Source organism: Stegostoma tigrinum, chromosome 4, assembly GCF_030684315.1.
Source record: "Stegostoma tigrinum isolate sSteTig4 chromosome 4, sSteTig4.hap1, whole genome shotgun sequence".
Taxonomy (NCBI): Eukaryota; Metazoa; Chordata; class Chondrichthyes; order Orectolobiformes; family Stegostomatidae; genus Stegostoma; species Stegostoma tigrinum.
Window position 1 is genome coordinate 97255492 of NC_081357.1, and position 17360 is coordinate 97272851.

Here is a 17360-nt window from a genome sequence, read left to right on the forward strand (position 1 = left end):
CCAGTACATCACTGCAAAAGGTAAGGCTGAAGCATTCGCAGTAATGTTCAGCCAGAAGTGCCAAGTGGACAATCCATCTAGGTCTCCTCCAGTGATCCCAAGCGATACAGATACCAGTCTTCAGCCAATTCGATTCACTCCACATGATATCAAGGAACGGTTGGAGACACTGGATATTGCAAAGGCTACCGGCCCTGACAACATTCTGGCAATGGTACTGATTGTGGTTGTGTTGTGCTCCAGAGCTTGCTGCTCCCCTAGCCAAGGTGTTCCGGTACAATTACAATACTGGTATCTACCCGACAATGTGGAAAATTGCCCAAGTATGTCCTGTGCATAATAAGCAGGACAAATCCAACCCAGCCAATTACCGCACCATCAGTCTGCTCTTGATAATCAGTAAAGTGATGGATGGTGTCATCAACAGTGTTATCAAGCAGGCCCTGCTCAGAAATAACCTGCTCAGTGATGCATAGTTTGGGTTCTGTCAAGGCCACTCAGCTCCTGATCTCATTACAGCCTTGGTTCAAACATGGACAAAGAGCTAAATTTCAGAGGTAAGGTGAGACTGACAGCCCTTGATATCAAGCTTGCGTTCGACCGAGTGTGGCATCAAGGAGCCATAGCAAAACTGGAATCAATGGGTATCGGGGGAAAACGCTTCTGGTGGTTGGAATCATACTTGACACATAGGAAGATGGTTGAGGTTGTGGGAGGTCAATCATCTCAGCTCCAGGACATCTCTGCATGAGTTCCTCAGGGTAGTATCCTAGGCCCAACCATCTTCAGCTGTTTCATCAATGACCTTCTCTCCATCATGAGTCAGAGGTGAGGATGTTCGCCAATGATTGCACAACGCTCAGCACCATTCGTGACTCCTCAGATTCTGAAGTAGTCCATGTTCACATGCAACAAGACCTGGACAATATCCAGGCTTGAGCTGACAAATGGCAAGTGAAACTTTCGCACCACGCAAATTCCAGGCTTGATCATCACCAATAAGAGACAATCTAACCACCGCCCCTTGACATTCAATGGTGTTAACATCACTGAATCCCCTACTATCAACATCCTGGGAGTACCATTGACCAGAAACTCAACTGGACTCACCACATTAACAGAGTAGCTACAAGAGCAGGCCAGAAGCTGGGAATACTGCAGCGAGTAACTCATCTCCTGACTCCTCAAAGCCTGACCACCATCTACAAGGTACAAGTCAGGAGTGTGATGGAATACTCCCCACTTTCCTGGATGAGTGCAGCCCCAACAACACTCAAGAAGCTTGACAGCTTCCAGGACAAAGCAACCCGCTTGATTGGCACTACATCCACAAGCATTCACTCCCTCCACCACCAATGCTCAGTTGCAGCAGTGTATACTATCTACAAGATGCACTGCAGAAATTCACCAAAGATCCTCAAACTGCACCTTCCCAATACACAACCACTTTCATCTAGAAGGACAAGGGCAGCAGATATATGGGAACACCACCACCTCCACATTCTCTTCCAAGTCACTGACTTGGAAATATATCGCCGTTCCTTCAGTGTCGCTGGGTCAAAATCCTGGAATTCCCTCCCTAATAGCATTGTGGGTCAACCCACAGCAGGAGGAATGCGGCAGTTCAAGAAGGCAGCTCGCCACCACCTTCTCAGGGGCAACAAGGGATGGGCAAGAAATGCTGGCAAGCCAGCAATGTCCACATTCCACTAAATGAATAGAAAAAAAATACAAAAAGAAAAGAGAGGCCAAAGGGAACGTTAAGTTCTTATTAATAATGGGAAACAATAAAGGGGAACCAGTAAATGTAAATTGAAAAGGAGCTGAATAAATACTTTGTATTAGTCTTCATGGTTGAGGACATTAGTTGCATTTCAATAATACTAAATAATTAAACGGCCCAAAGTGTGTCGGAAATAAACACAATAATTATCACTACAGCGAAAGGACAGAGAATCTAATTGAACTAAAGGCTGATAAGTCCTTTGATGGACTTGATGGGCCACATCCTAGGATTTCAAAAGTAGCTACAATGATAGTGGATGAACTGGCAGTAATCTTCCAAGAGTCCTTACATTCCAGAGAAATCCCAGAAGATTAAGAAATTGCCAATGTAACACACTTATTCCTCGAATGCTATAGATCTAGTACTGCGGATTTGTCAGTCTTTAGACGCAATAAGTTTTCTAGCATCTTTTCCCTGATGATGATGATAATTGTTTTAAATCCCTCTCTACCATCTCTTGATTTTCAATTATCTTTGAGAAGTTTTCTACCATGAAGACGGATGCAAAGTCGTCGTTCAAAACCTGAGCTATATTTATTTTAAGTAGCAATTCCCCAGAATGAAAACTTAAAAAAAAGACATAACAACATTTTAATTATATAGTGCATTTTGAAAGAATGCCTCAAAATAGCTCCTGGTCAACAAAATAGCACATAAATTGGGAAAATTCAGCAGCCCAGAGTGGCCTGTATGTAGAACCTTTCTCCAGAAACAGTTATTGAATCAGAACCCAAAGATGCTCAATAGAGCAGAATATTAAAAGGAGTGAGGAGAGTGGAATTAAGTTAGGTGGCTCATGTGGAGATAATTACTCATACATACAGATGTAATTGGTCATGTCAGATAAAGTTATTGCACAGTAACAGATTAACTTTTAATTCTACCTTACAGTAAAAATTAAAATTCTGAAATGGCTATTGACAATGTTTTGAGGAAATTTGCTCATATATACTTTATTTGGAGCACTGTGTAGCCATTTTACTGCCCAGTCCTGCTTTTGGTGCCACTTGTACCAGTGGCTAGGATATAACCAAGAGGAGCCTAGTGATGACTCTTCCTTTCCCTGCAAGGAAATAGCTGACTTCCTCAGCTATTTTCCTCAGCAACACAGCTGTGAGCAAGAACTCAGCAGCATGAGAAATTGTGGACAGGAAACCACAGTGATATCAGCACTTGTATGCTGATCTCATTCACGCACTGTCACCACACTACTTTGATGGTCAAACAAGACAGATTTGTAGCTGGGCATCTTGAAAATGAGGACTGTAGTAAAAATTCAGCAACATCAACCCCCAACCACCACCTTCTGACTGCTACCTTCAAGTAAATTTTGTATCCAATTGACTAGCTTCCCTGGACCCATGTGATCTAACCTTATGAACCAATCTACCACGCGGAACCTTGATGAACGCTTTGCTGAAGTCTATTTGGACAATGAATACTGCTCTGCCCTCATCAATCTTCTTCGTCACCTATTCAAAAAAACTCTATCAGGTTAGTGAGACACAATTGTCCCTGCACAAAGCTGACTATCCCTAATCAGACCTTGCCTTACCAAATGCATGTAAATCTTTTCCCTCAGAATCCCCTCCAACAACCTACCCACTACTGACATAAGGCTCATTGGTCTATAGATATCTGGCTTCCATTTTAGCCTTTCTTAAATAATGGCACCATATTAGCCAACCTCCAGTCTTCTAGCACCTCACCTGTGGCTATTAATGATACAAATATCTCAGCAAGAGGACCAGCAATCTCTCCCCTAGCTTCCCACAAGGTTCTGGGAATCACCTGAGTAATTCTCAGAAATTTATTTATCTTTATGCATTTTAAGACCTTCAGCACCTTCTCTTCTATAACTTGAACGCTTTTCAAAACATTGCTATCTATTTCCTCATTAGCTTCTGGGTCCTTCGAGAAGTAGCAGATGGAGTTTAGTTTAGATAAATGTGAGGTGTTGCATTTTAGTCAGGCAAATCAGGGCAGGACGTATACAGTTAATGGTGGGGACCTAGGGACTGTTGACCAACAAAGAGACCTAGGAGTGCAGTTGCATAGTTCCTTGAAAGTAGAGTCGCAGGTAGACAGAGTGATGAGGAAGATGATGAAGACAATTGGCATGCATACTTTCATGGGTCAGAACACTGAATATAGGAGCTGGGATAGCATGTTGCAACTTTACAGCACATTGTGAGGCCAGTTTTGAATACTGCGTACAATTCTGGCCACTCTTCCATTGGAAGGATGTTGTTTATCTTGAGAGTGCAGAAAAGATTTACAAGAATGTGGCCAGGACTAGAGTGTTTGAGCTGTAGAGAGAGACTGAATAGAGTGGGACTCTTTTCCTGAAACACTGGAGACTGAGAAGTAACCTTAAAGAGATTTATAAAGTCATGAGGGGCATGAATAGAATGAATAGCCAACGTCTTTTTCCTAGGTTGGGGGAGTCCAAAACTGTAGGACACAGGTTTAAGGTCAGAGGTAAAGATTTAAAAAGGTCCTGAGGGGTACCTTTTTCCACACAGTGTCTGATGCATTTATGAAAGGAGCTGCCAGAGGAAGTGGTGGAATTACAAAATTTAAAAGGCATCTTGACATATATGAATAGGAAGAGTTGAGAAGGATGTGGGCCAAATGCTGGTAAATGGGGTCTATGTTAAATTGGAATGTTTGGTTGGTGTGGATGAGTTGGACTGAAGAGTCTGTTTCCATGCTGTATGACTCTATGACTCCATAATAGAATCAAATGTAGAAAAGTACAATTCCTTTATTTTCCAGATTCGCACAGCTTACATAAAATCTTTCTTGAAATATAAAATATGGTGCAACATCAAATTTAAGAAACCAATATTTACAGCCAAAATTAATGGGGGGTCAACTTTTACACAGGTAAGGTTTGGGGAGTTGACTGGCATGTTTGATTTGGTCTCAGTGAAATCCAAAAGATAGTTGCAAGTGAATAAAGTAGTAAGTTAAAAATTATGCCATTATTAATTATAAACTATATATATTCACACAAAATAAAATAAATGTAAAATTAACTATAACATTTCATGTGATATCCTTAGAAAATCCATCTAAATCAGCCAGCAATTTGTCCCAACATCTGCTTATATAGTACTATCGAATGGGTCTTTCTCATTTTCATCAAATAACTGATGTTGGGCTAACTGGCCTGTTGTATTCAATTTGGTCTCTCTGTCTTCCTTGAAAAGCTGTGTTAGATTTGCTATATTCTAATTTAGTAGAATCATTCCCAACTCAAGGGGTCTTTGGAAAATCATGGCAAGTACACACACTATCTCTACAGCTCTCCCTTTTGGACCTAGGATGTCAGGTCCTTGGGATTTGTTGGGTTTTAGACCTCAACTTTCTCCAATTGACTTCCTAATTATTCTATTTAGCTTTATTTCAATGACGCAACTTGAATGGTATGCAACCTGTGGCTGCTACTGTCAAGACAGCCACAAGTATTTATTCAATGATTGAGGATTCTTTATTTCCAAATTTATCTAGTCTATGTTCTCTAAAGAAAACAGGGGAGAAGGAAAATCTTACTTCAACTATACAAAGTGCTGGTGAGACCATATTTGGAGTACTGTGATCAGTTTTGGTCCCCTTTATAAGGAAAGAAATAGTTTCACTGGAAGCAGTTTAGAGAAGGCTCACTGGATGGTCCGTGATAAGGAGGGATTGTTTTATGAGCAAAGGCTAAACAAGTTGGGACACTAGTCATTGTAGTTTAAGAGAATGAAAGTTGATCTCATGGAAACATATAGGATTCTTTAGGGACCTGATAGATAAAAGATGAGAGAGTGATTCCCCTTTTGGGAGAGTCTAGGACCCGAGGACATAGGCAGAGACTTAAGGTGAATTTAAGACTGAGATGAGGAGAAATTTCTTCTCATAAGAGGTTTGAGAATCTTTGTTTCACAGCTTTCTGTGGCAAGGACTTCCAGAGTCCTTATAATTAAGGCTGAGATAGATAGATTCTTGATCAGTATGGGAATCAAGGGTTATGGGGAAAAGGCAGGAGGTGAACACGAGGAATGTTGGATCAACCATGATCCTAATGAGTAGCAGAGCTGGCTCAAGGTGCCATATTGCCTACTGCTGCTCCTGTTTCTTACAGTCTTATGTTCCTAAGGAACCAACATTTACTATCTAGATATTTGTAAATATTCTTACAAAATGTTGCTATATTCCTGCCTGCTTAACTCCTTTGTCCCCTCTTTTTACCAACATTCTGTTGGTTTCGAAAACAATCTCACCATCGGACTTGCTACTCTTCTTTGCAACCAATATGAGCCTCTTTAAATATAATACTATCCTTCATTTCCGGAAGTGCCATGGATTTTAATTACCTGCTGAGTTTATTTTTAATGGAACATATTTTGTTAAACATTTTTAATTGTTTCTTTAAAATAATTCCCACAGTTTATTTACTACCATAATTTTGAATTTATTTACCCCAATAACCTAAGCCAGTTCTCCATATACCGATATACTTGGTTTAAATTTAAGTTCAATGTAAGGGACCTTAAACTAACAGAGGCAGGCTCTAAGTTGTATTGCATGAGTCAAAACCCCTCCTTCTAATGCCAATGTTTAACCCATAAGTATTTTTTGCCTAATCTGCTTGATTCAACTAGTGTGTAGCTCAGGTAATAATCCAGAGATGATTGTCTTTGATGTTCTGAGTTTTAATTTGGATTCTAACTCCTCAAACTCACTCAGGAGAATATCATTCCCAGTTCTACCTATGCTGGTTTTCAGGTGAAACACGACAATTAGATCCTCCTCTCTCAATCGAACTTCATCTCTATTCTGCGATGTCCTTAACACTGGGACCAAGCAGGTAACACAACCATCAGAACTTCCAGTTGCACCTGTGGACAATAGTATCTATTTCCCTGATTATACTTTCCCAATCACTACTATATTCATTTCACATACCTTGTCTTTGAAAACCTAGGATCGACTCACACCTTTTTTAGATTAAAGGTCAGGCACTGATTTTTACATCACATTGACTTTTACACAGGCATGAAGTGAAAATCATTGGGCACAGAGGACAACATATGCTCTTATTAGAAAGCGACAACTAGTGGTGAATTTCATTGGAGGGTCACTATACCTCATGTGAGGGGCAAGGTTGTGAAAGTGGGGCTTTCACAGTGATATCCATCACAAACCAGACATTTAGCCAACTAACTAACTAACTAACCCCTAGGCAAGTATAAATGGTATTTCAGCATACAATGGTTGAAGTCATTTCTACCCAGTGACATCTATTGGGTAATACTGCAAACATAGGTATAGGCTTTTTGGTAAAAGGAGATAAAAATTCTATCTATATATAGTAGCACTTTGTCCACACCGACAGATGCCTCAAAACATTTCACATATATTGGATAATCTTAAAGTGTACCTATTGTTGCTATGCAATATAGGAGACAATTTGTAACCAGCAGAATTCCAAAACAGCAACAAAATAAATCACAACCTAATCTACTTCAGTGATGTTTGAATTAAGATTAATTGGTTGATGCCTTGGGATATTTCACATCAACTGGCATTGGCAAGAAGGGTCATATTTTCATTAGAAAACCAACATTTCAGACAATACAAAGCTCTCATCAATGCAGTGGGAATACACTATTAATGCTAACACACTGGAAGAGATGTGGGGATTTCGGTGGAAAGTGTCTTAAACCGTCAGCACTTTGTGCATTCATGATTAAAAATTGAACTTAAATACATGAGGTATAGCTTAAGAGGTAAAACATTAGCCACAATACGTGATAAGTAGATTATGTATTATGTACAGCTTTGGGTATTGTGCTATACAGACAACAACAATTTGGCTTACATGGAATACAAATGTTGAGAAACAGAATTGGACACCTAGGCTATACAGGAAGGTTAAATATATGAGGATATTTACAATGTTAAATGGATGATCTTGTTCAGTTGCTTAAGATCCCTAAAGTAATGAATAAACTGGCAGCCAAAGCAGATGTCCAAAACTAACCAAATTCCAGAGCATGTGGGCATGGATTCATTAGACTTTGAAAGCTAGAACAGAGCTCTTCATCTCCATTCACAGATTGTGTGTGACATTAGCAGACTGCATAGTGCAATTGTAACATTAATATTAAACAATTCAGAATCATTACCTTATGACATATCTTTTTCAAACCTCTCTGTTATGACATATCATGTACCTATAAAAGCCATATGCCATTTACCAGCACCCAATTTTCCTGAAGTTTCTGACTTTACAAATTCAGATAGTGTGTTGACCAAGAACACATTAGTTAAGCACAAACAGCATTTCACAGTCACTGATGAATTACTAGTAAATGATGAAAGACCTGTCTTCGGGAAGATATGTTGATGTAGTTGGACACAGCCAACTGTACAGACAAGACTCAGTCAGCAGTGTGGTGCGCAGAGATCTTAAGAGAGATTGAAGATTTTGTAACTGATAAAAAAATCTTCAATTACACAGTATTGTCAAGTCTGGAAAACACCCCGGTATTCTGAAGCAGAGCAGAAGCTTAAATTCAGCAAAATGTGTGAGGAAAGACAAATATAGGAAGTGGGAATGAGTGTCACAACCCATTGAACCATGTGGAATATTTAAATAAAAACTAAAAGAACTGCGGATGCTGTAAATCAGAAACAAAAGCTTACTAGACTTTGTACCATTGCAATGTTGTCGTTATTCCGCTATATGCCAGTCTTTTTGACTCTGTATTTCTGTAATTATGTACGGAATTCATTAAATCTTTAAGTTGTATTTTGACCTCTTGTGAGTCGCTGCTTTCAATTTTGTTTTAAAATCAGTTTCTTAGTAATATTGTATCTTTGTACTGTTTAATCCTTGTACTTTTAATCTGCAGTTTGAGAGGGAGAAGGGAGAATTGGAAGTATCAGTATTGCAGTTGAATAGACGGAACTACGGAGCTATGAGGGAGGAGCTGGCCAAAGTTCAATGGTACAATACCCGAGCAGGGATGGCAGTGGAACAACAATGGCAGGTATTTCTGGATATAATGCAGAAGGTGCAGGATCAGTTCATTCCAAAGAGGAAGAAAGATCCTAAGGGGAGGCAGGGGCGGCCGTGGCTGATGAGGGAAGTTAAGGACTGTATAAAGATAAAAAAGAAGTATAACATAGCAAAGATGAGCGGGAAGCCGGAGGACTGGGAAGCTTTTAAAGAGCAACAGTGGATAACTAAAAAGGCAATACACAGAGAAAAAATGAGGTATAAAGGAAAACTGGCCAAAAATATATAGGAGGATAGTAAAAGCTTTTTTAGGTATGTAAAAAGCAAAAGAAATGGTTAAGACTAAAATTGGGCCCTTGAAGTCAGACATGGGTGAATTTATTATGGGGAACAAGGAAGTGGCTGAAGAGTTGAATAGGTACTTTGGATCTGTCTTCACTGGGGAAGACACAAGCAATCTCCCAGATGCAACAGTGGCTGAAGGACCTAGGGTAATGGACAAACTGAAGGGAATTTATATTAGGCAGGAAATGGTGTTGGTTAGACTGTTAGGTCTGAAGGCAGACAAGTCCCCGGGACCTGATGGTCTGCATCCCAGGGTACTTAAGAAGGTGGCTCTAGAAATCGTGGACGCATTGGTAATCATTTTCCAATGTTCTATAGATTCAGGATCAGTTCTTGCGGACTGGGGGGTGGCTAATGTTGTCCCACTTTTCAAGAAAGGAGGGAGAGAGAAAACAGGAAATTATAGACCGGTTAGCCTGACGTCAGTGGTGGGAAAGATGCTGGAGTCAATTATAAAAGATGAAATTACAACTCATTTGGATAGCAGTAACAGGATAGGTCAGAGTCAGCATGGATTTACGAAGGGGGAATCATGCTTGACTAATCTTCTGGAATTTTTTGAGGATGTATCTATGAAGACGGACAAGGGAGAACCAGTGGATGTAGTGTACCTGGACTTTCAGAAAGCCTTTGATAAAATCCCACGTAGGAGATTGGTGAGCAAAATTAGGGCACATGGCACTGGGAACAAAATACTGACTTGGATTGAAAATTGGCTGGCTGACAGGAAGCAAAGTGATAAACGGGTCCCTTTCGGAATGGCAGGCGGTGACCAGTGGGGTACCACAAGGTTCGGTGCTGGGACTGCAGCTGTTTACAATATACATTAATGATATAGACGAAGGCATTAAAAGTAATACTAGCAAATTTGCCGATGACACAAAGCTGGGTGGCAGGGTGAAATGTGAGGAGGATGTTATGCGAATACAGAGTGACTTGGACAGGCAAGGTGAGTGGATGGATGCATGGCAGATGCAGTTTAATGTGGATAAATGTGTGGTTATATACTTTGGTGGCAAGAACAGGAAAGCAGATTACTATCTCAATGGAGTCAAGTTAGGTAAGGGGGAAGTACAACGAGATCGAGGTGTTCTTGTAAATCAGTCAATGAAAGCAAGCATGCAGGTATAGCAGGTCGTGAAGAAAGCTCATAGCATGCTGGCCTTCATAACAAGAGGAATTGAGTACAGGGGCAAAGAAGTCCTTCTGCAGCTGCACAGGGCCCTGGTGAGACCGCACCTGGAGTATTGTGTGCAGTTTTGGTCTCCAACTTTGAGGAAGGACATTCTTGCTATTGCGGGAGTGCCGTATAGGTTCACAAGGTCAATTCCCAGAATGGCAGGACTATCATATGTTGAAAGATTGGAGCGACTGGGCTTGTATACACTTGAGTTTAGAAGGATGAGAGGGGATCTGATTGAGACATATAAGATTATTAAGGGATTAGACATTCTGGAGGCAGGAAGCATGTTTCCGCTGATGGGTGAGTCCAGAACCAGAGGACACAGTTTAAAAATAAGGGATAGGCCATTTAGAACAGAGTTGAGAAAAAACATCTTTACCCAGAGAGTGGTGCATATATGGAATGCTCTGCCCCAGAAGGCAGTGGAGGCCAACTCTCTGGATACTTTCAAGAAAGAGATGGATAGAGCTCTTAAAGATAGTGGAATCAAGGGTTATCGGGATAAGGCAGGAACAGGATACTGATTGTGGATGATCAGCCATGATCATAATGAATGGTGGTGCTGGCTCAAAGGGCCGAATGGCCTACTCCAACACCTATTGTCTATTTACCAGGATTTCCCAACATTGCCAATGATAGAAATGATAGCCAACTGCTTATTCCATGGGTTTCCTGCAGCCAAGATGAAGTTTTGCACTTCTTCCTGGATAAAATGGACATTTTCTCACTTTTCAGTCTAAAACACCGAGGACTTCCTTGTGTACATTTTTAAAATAAAGTTCTTTTGATGCAGCCTTTATAAATCTTTCCACTGAAATTGTGGCTTGCTAACACAGCTACTTTCATTAAGACCTCTATGTTTTCTTGGTGTGGCTTTTCACCTGTTTCCTACCCCATATTCTGGCCCTAGTAGTCATTAACGGCCTGTGAATAAAGTTTTGTCTTTGGATTGCTGAGCTTGCCTGTTTGTTCCTGTCTAAAATGGTGGACTGAGAAGACCATGGCTCTTGCAGCTGCTCCTGAGATTGCAGGCTGACTTCTAGATTTCTTACAGTTATTACATTTTAATTGTATATGATTTCTATTTTGATTCTTTTATAAACAAAAACGTTTTAAAAAGTGCACTTTTTTTTCAAACGGAGTTCTGTAACGGAATTTTTGGAAAGGCCTATGCATAGCTTACTTTTAGATTTTTTACATTTACTACATTTCAGTATTATAAGATTTTTAGTTTGATTTATTTTTGGTTCTTTTACAGTCAAAAACGCAAAAACAAAAAAAAAGCACATTTTTTCAGAGTTGTGTTAACAGGCCTTTTGGAGAGACATGTGGATGGCTCATTTTTCTCTAAAATTATATGCCTAAGAGGAGAGTGTTTTTTAACATTGCTGAAGAGATTTTTTTCAAATCATGGAGGACAGTTCTTTTTAAATGTAGTAGTGTTTATGGAGCTTTTGGAGAGGCCTACATGCGTAAAGTGAGATCTTTTAATCAGAAGATTGAAGTCTGTCTGCTGGACCTCTGGAAGACTCATTTCTTAATTTAATTGTTCAGCTAACTGATTTATTTTATTTAAGATTTATATGTTTTTCTTATTCCTTATTTTTTGCATGCTTAACATTAATTCTTTACATATGGAAAGGTGGTATATTTCATATATAAGGCACTATTGTAAGCTGCTACTTTTTACGCTTAATGCCATTGAGGGCATACAAGAGACACAGTGTTAGGTGGTTAATAGATTTAGAGATTCCACAGCAGGATCAGTTAGATAGATGGATGACTGTCAAGAAATTTCAGAAGTTCAGAAGTCTCCCATGGTTATTTCTCTCTCAAACAAATGCTCAGCTTTGGATGCTGTTGAAAAGGATAGTCTCTTAGACGAAAAGTAGAAGACGCAGCCAGATCATGGGCACTAAGAATCAATCTTATGTTAGGCTGGCTTTGACAAAATTTGAAAGAATAATTGTTAGAGATGACTTTCCTATAAAGGGCACAGACAGGAGATCCTGCAGCAATGAACATTAATCTATGATATAATGTTGCTTTCTTGGTGCCACGATTAAGGATGTTTTAAAATGTTTGAAGCATGTTGTTAAAAGGATAAGTGAGAAACCAGAAGTTATTGTACACATTGGTAGGAATGACAAGGTTAGGGAAAAGATCAGGGCTTTACAGGGTGAATAAGGGTTTAGATAGAAGATTACAAAACAGAACCTCAAAAGTAGTAATCTCTGGTTTACTCCCGCTGCTAGACTCAAATGAGGGAAAGAATAAAATGATGAAGGAGATAAATCAACGGCTGAAGAGGTGATGTAATGTTCAGGGATTCAGATTCTCAGATCATTGGGATCTCTCCGAAGGCAGAAAAGACCTGTTCAAAAAGGATGGGTTTCACCTGCAATGGAAAGGGACTGATATCTTACAGGGAAGATTTGCTAATTCTATTAAGAGAAACTGTAAACTATTTGGGGAGGGAGAGGGTTTGGGGGATGGGGGTGAGGCATCCTAAATAGCAGGGTAAATAGAAAGATAAATGAAGATGGTTTTGAATCTGAAAAGAACAATTGGAAAAGACAGACAAAAGCAAGTCAGAGAATGAAGTAACTGAAGAATTATTTCAATGGAAGGGGTCCTATAGGTAAGGCTAATGAACTTGGGGCATGCTTTCAACATGAGATTGGGACACCATAGCTATGACAGAAACTTGGCTGAAGGACGGACAGGACTTGCAGCTCAATGTTCTAAGTTTTAGGTGCTACAGGAAGGGAAAGAGACGTAAGAGGAGGGGGAGTGGCATTTTTGATTAAGGAAAACATTACTGCTGTAACTAGAAAAAATATTTCTGAAATATCATTCAGTGAAAATATATGGATTGAAATTAGAAATGAAAAAGGAACAATCACCTTGATGGGATTGTAATATAGACCTCCAGCAGCCAGGAAAATTAAGGAACAAATATGTAGAGACATTTCAGATGTATCTAAGAATAATAGTTATAATAATGAGATTTCAATTTTTCAAACATTGATTAGGACTACCACTGTATTAAAGGTTTGGATAGTTTAGAATGTTAAATATGTTCAAGAAAATTTTCTTTATCAATATGAAGGAGCAAAACTTGACCTTCTCTTGGATAATAAGACAGACAAGTGACTGAAATGATAGTATGGGAATACTTTGCGTCAAGTGATCATAATTTATTTGTTTTAAAATAGTTATGGAAAAGGACAAACCTTCCATAAAAATTAAAGATTTAATTGAAGAAAGGCCAATTTTAAAGATATGAGACAAGAATTTTCAAAAGTTTACTGGAGTAGACTGTTTACAAGTAAGGGGATATCTGATAATTGTGAGGTATTCAAACATGTGGTAACGAGAGGTCACAGCTATTATGTTCCTGTTAGAGTGAAAGGTAAAACTAATGGGATTAGGGAACAATGGATGAAGAAAGATGTTGAGGTCCTAGTCAAGAATAAACAAGTATCATATATTAGATATAGAAACTGGGTTCAAATGACTCTCTTGAACAGTATAAAGTATGTAGGGACATTCTTAAGAGGGATATTTAGGAAGGCAAAGACAGGATATGTGATAGCTTTGGCAAATAAAGTTAAGGATAATCCAAAAAGATTCTACAAGCCATTAACAGCAGAAGAGCAACTAGAGAGAGAGAGTAAGGCCCTTTAAAGATCAACATGGTTATCTTTGTGTTGAACCTCAGGAGATGTGAGAGATAGTAAATAAATATTTTGCATCTGTTTTTACTGTGGAGAAAAATGGAAGTTAGAGAACTCTGGAAAATAAATATTGATATTTTGAAAACAGTTCACATTACAGAATAGGAAGTGCTGGATGTCTTAGAAAATATAAAGGTGGATAAATCGCCAGGACCTGATCTAGTCTATCCTAGGATGTTGTGGGGCCCCTTGCATAAATATTTGTATCATCTATTACTGTGGGTGAGATGCCAGATGACTGAAAGTGGCTAATTTTGTGTCTTTATTTAAAAAGGGATGTAAGGGGAAGCCTGGGAACTATAATCCTGTGAGTATGACTTTGGTGGTGGGTAAGTTGTTGGAGGTGATTCTGAAGAATAGGATTTATATGCATTTGAAGTAAGTAATGATTAGGCATAGTAAGCATGGTTTTCAGTGAAATTGCACCCCACAAATTAAATTGAGTTTTTCAGGAGTGACAGTGTGTGACAAATGTGATAATGGAGAGTTGTTTTCTGGACTGTAGGCTTGTGGCCAGCAGTATTCTGCTAGATTCGGTGCTGGGTCCACTTTTGTTTGTCATTTATATAAATGATTTAGATGAAAATATAGAAGACATGGTTAGAAAGTTTATGGATGACACCAGAAATGGTGCTGTAATGCACAGTGAAGAAGGTTATCCAAGATTATAAAGTGATCTCGATCAATTGAATCAATGGGCCAAAGAGTGGCAGATGGAGTTTAATTTGGATAACTGTGAGGTTTTACATTTTGGTAAAACAAACAAGGGCAGGACTTACACAATTAAAAGTAAGGCCTTCGGTAGTGTTGTGAAACAGAGAGGCCTAGGGCTTCAGGTACATTATTCTTTGAAGTTTGCATCACATATATGGTTAAGAAGGCATTTAGCATTCTAGACTTCATTGCTCAGGTCTTTGAGTGTAGGAGTTACATTGAAGTTGTACAGTACATTGCTGAGGCCACTTCTGGAGTACTGTATCCAGTTCTTGCTGCCCTCTTGTACAGAGGATATTATCAAACTGGAGAGGGTTCAGGAGAGAGATTTACTTTCAAAGTGCAAATGCTGGCTGTTAAAGTGGCAAAAACTCACTTGAATTTTTAAAATTTTCTTCTGGATATTTTTTCTTTGTGACACCACTGCAGCCATATAGGATTTTCCAAGGTAACCACTTATGGTAACTGGGTGAATTTTGACACCAACTAGTATATAGTACCAGTTAAGGATTGTTTGCAGTAGTTCACTGCCTGTAATCCTGTCTTGGGTTTATGTAAAGATTAGTGGTAGAAGATAACAAACAAACTAGAACACAAATTGTTGGAGAAACACAGCAGATGTGGGAACATCTAGAAGAGAAAACAAGTACTGTGACCCACCTTCAGAACAATTCCGAAAAAACTCGAAAAACCCGAAATAGAAACCTTTCAGTGAAGCGTAAAAGCTCCTTTAGATTTAAAAGAAGAACTCTTAAGAAACATAAACTTATACAACAACGTGTTTTGGAAATAACTATCTAATTGGTTCCACTCCCTTATTCTTTATTCAAAGCCTTTTAAATTTGTCCTCGCTATTTATTCTATTCCCATTTAGAGATCTTTATAAAACCGCGCAGCGAAACCCGTTCCGTATTAGTCTTTTCCACCATCCTTTCAGGTAATACATTCATTCCAGACCACAACTCATCCAATATATCGTTTCTCCACTGAAGGGTATCCAATTCCAGAATGTTACATCAGTAAACAGGTCAAAAGTAAAAGTGAGATTTATTACAAATATAAAGCATGTAATCATAATGCTTTTGACGCAGTTGGGCCACTCAAAAACAGAGCACTAAACCCTCAAAATTCGTCCAAACAGAACCTTCAAAATCGAAGGTTTTGTGAAGCTGTAATAACAAAGTCGCCACTGCGTTTGTGTAAAAGAAAAGGACTGATTCGCTCACTTCCTCAAATCTCTGCAAGAGACTGACCCTTTGGCATAACGAACTGAGAGGACTCGGTGTCGTTGTCTCCCTCAATTTGTCGTGCACGGATCCGCGCGCGCGGGGTTTCGACCACCATTGGAGACGAGCAGTTGGGTGAGGGTCGCACGATAATCAAACCGAACGGACAACAACGGCTGGAGGAACTGTCAAAGTGGCGCGAACGGAAGCAAAGCGCGCGGGACGGGGGTTATTCAGTGGGGGCCGTTAGCTCGCGCCTCGGCCGGTCTGGCTGATGATGTTCGATGGAATGGATGTAATACGCGAATCTTTCGCGGATCGGCCGAGATCAGTTTCTAGCAGTGATCCTGGGCCTCGGGGGCAAAACCCGCAGAAAAGAGGTATGACTCGTAATACGGAACGGGTTTCGCTGCGCGGTTTTATAAAACAAATTGCTGACATCCTGCGTATGTATCCAGGGCTCTTTTTCCCCCTCTAACCACACCCTATATCCATCTGAGATTGGGTTCAGTACCGGAGTCCTGTTATTGAGTTGTATTTGGACCCGCCTCCCCTTTACGTTAGACATGATAACTACTGATTCGCCGAACCCTGCCCTATGGACGCCGATTAATTGCAAAATCTTTCTCATCAGCTTAGTTAAGATAACGACTAGGGCATGAATCTGGGATCTTCTGCCCTTTACAGTTCCGCTCCATCGGGGAGCTGGGAGAATTTATTCAGCACTTTACCAAAGACCTTGTGGCATAGATAGCACATTTTAAGAAAAATATTTTCTTTATTAATGTAAGCACGCATTTACGTGGAGTTTTATTTCAAAATTTTGCTGTTATGATTGATCTTTACAGTTTACATTTGTCACATATTGCTTATTTCTTTTATTTTAAATAATAATTCCTTAACTTTGCATGTACTGTATACGGTTGGTAACAACTTTGCAAATATTTATTTTCACTTTTAATATTTTTGTAGTGAAGGGAAAACCACATTTAATCGTACGGTAATTATATATACCATGATATTCTGTACCAAACCTTTGTCAAAGTGAGCTATTCTAAATAGATAATATTGCAACAATTCCAAAAATACTGCCTGAAATAAGAGCATAGATAGCACAATTTCATATTCACTATTATAAGTAAACTACCTGTGATGATGTTTTACTGATATGAGATAACATATCCTCTGCACCTGCTGTATGATCTGATTTCCAAACTAACTTGTACAGTAAGTAACTTGATAACTGAAATTGCACTTTCTAGAAGTTTGCCTTTCACTGAATGCTCCCATTCTAGATTTGTATGAATTGCTATGCAGAAAGCTGACCGTGGTAACTACTGAAGGTCACATA

At 39.3% G+C, this 17360-nt stretch overlaps 1 protein-coding gene across 1 annotated transcript in view; it reads left to right on the top strand.

The window, feature by feature from the left end:
- The first annotated feature begins 16034 nt into the window (after positions 1–16034).
- Positions 16035–17360, top strand: part of disc1 (DISC1 scaffold protein) — a 96934-nt gene continuing 95608 nt past the window's right edge. The window contains exon 1 of the mRNA XM_059645557.1: positions 16035–16389. Within this exon, the coding sequence (XP_059501540.1) occupies positions 16284–16389 (106 nt within the window). The 5' untranslated portion in view covers positions 16035–16283. The remainder of the gene's footprint in view (positions 16390–17360) is intronic.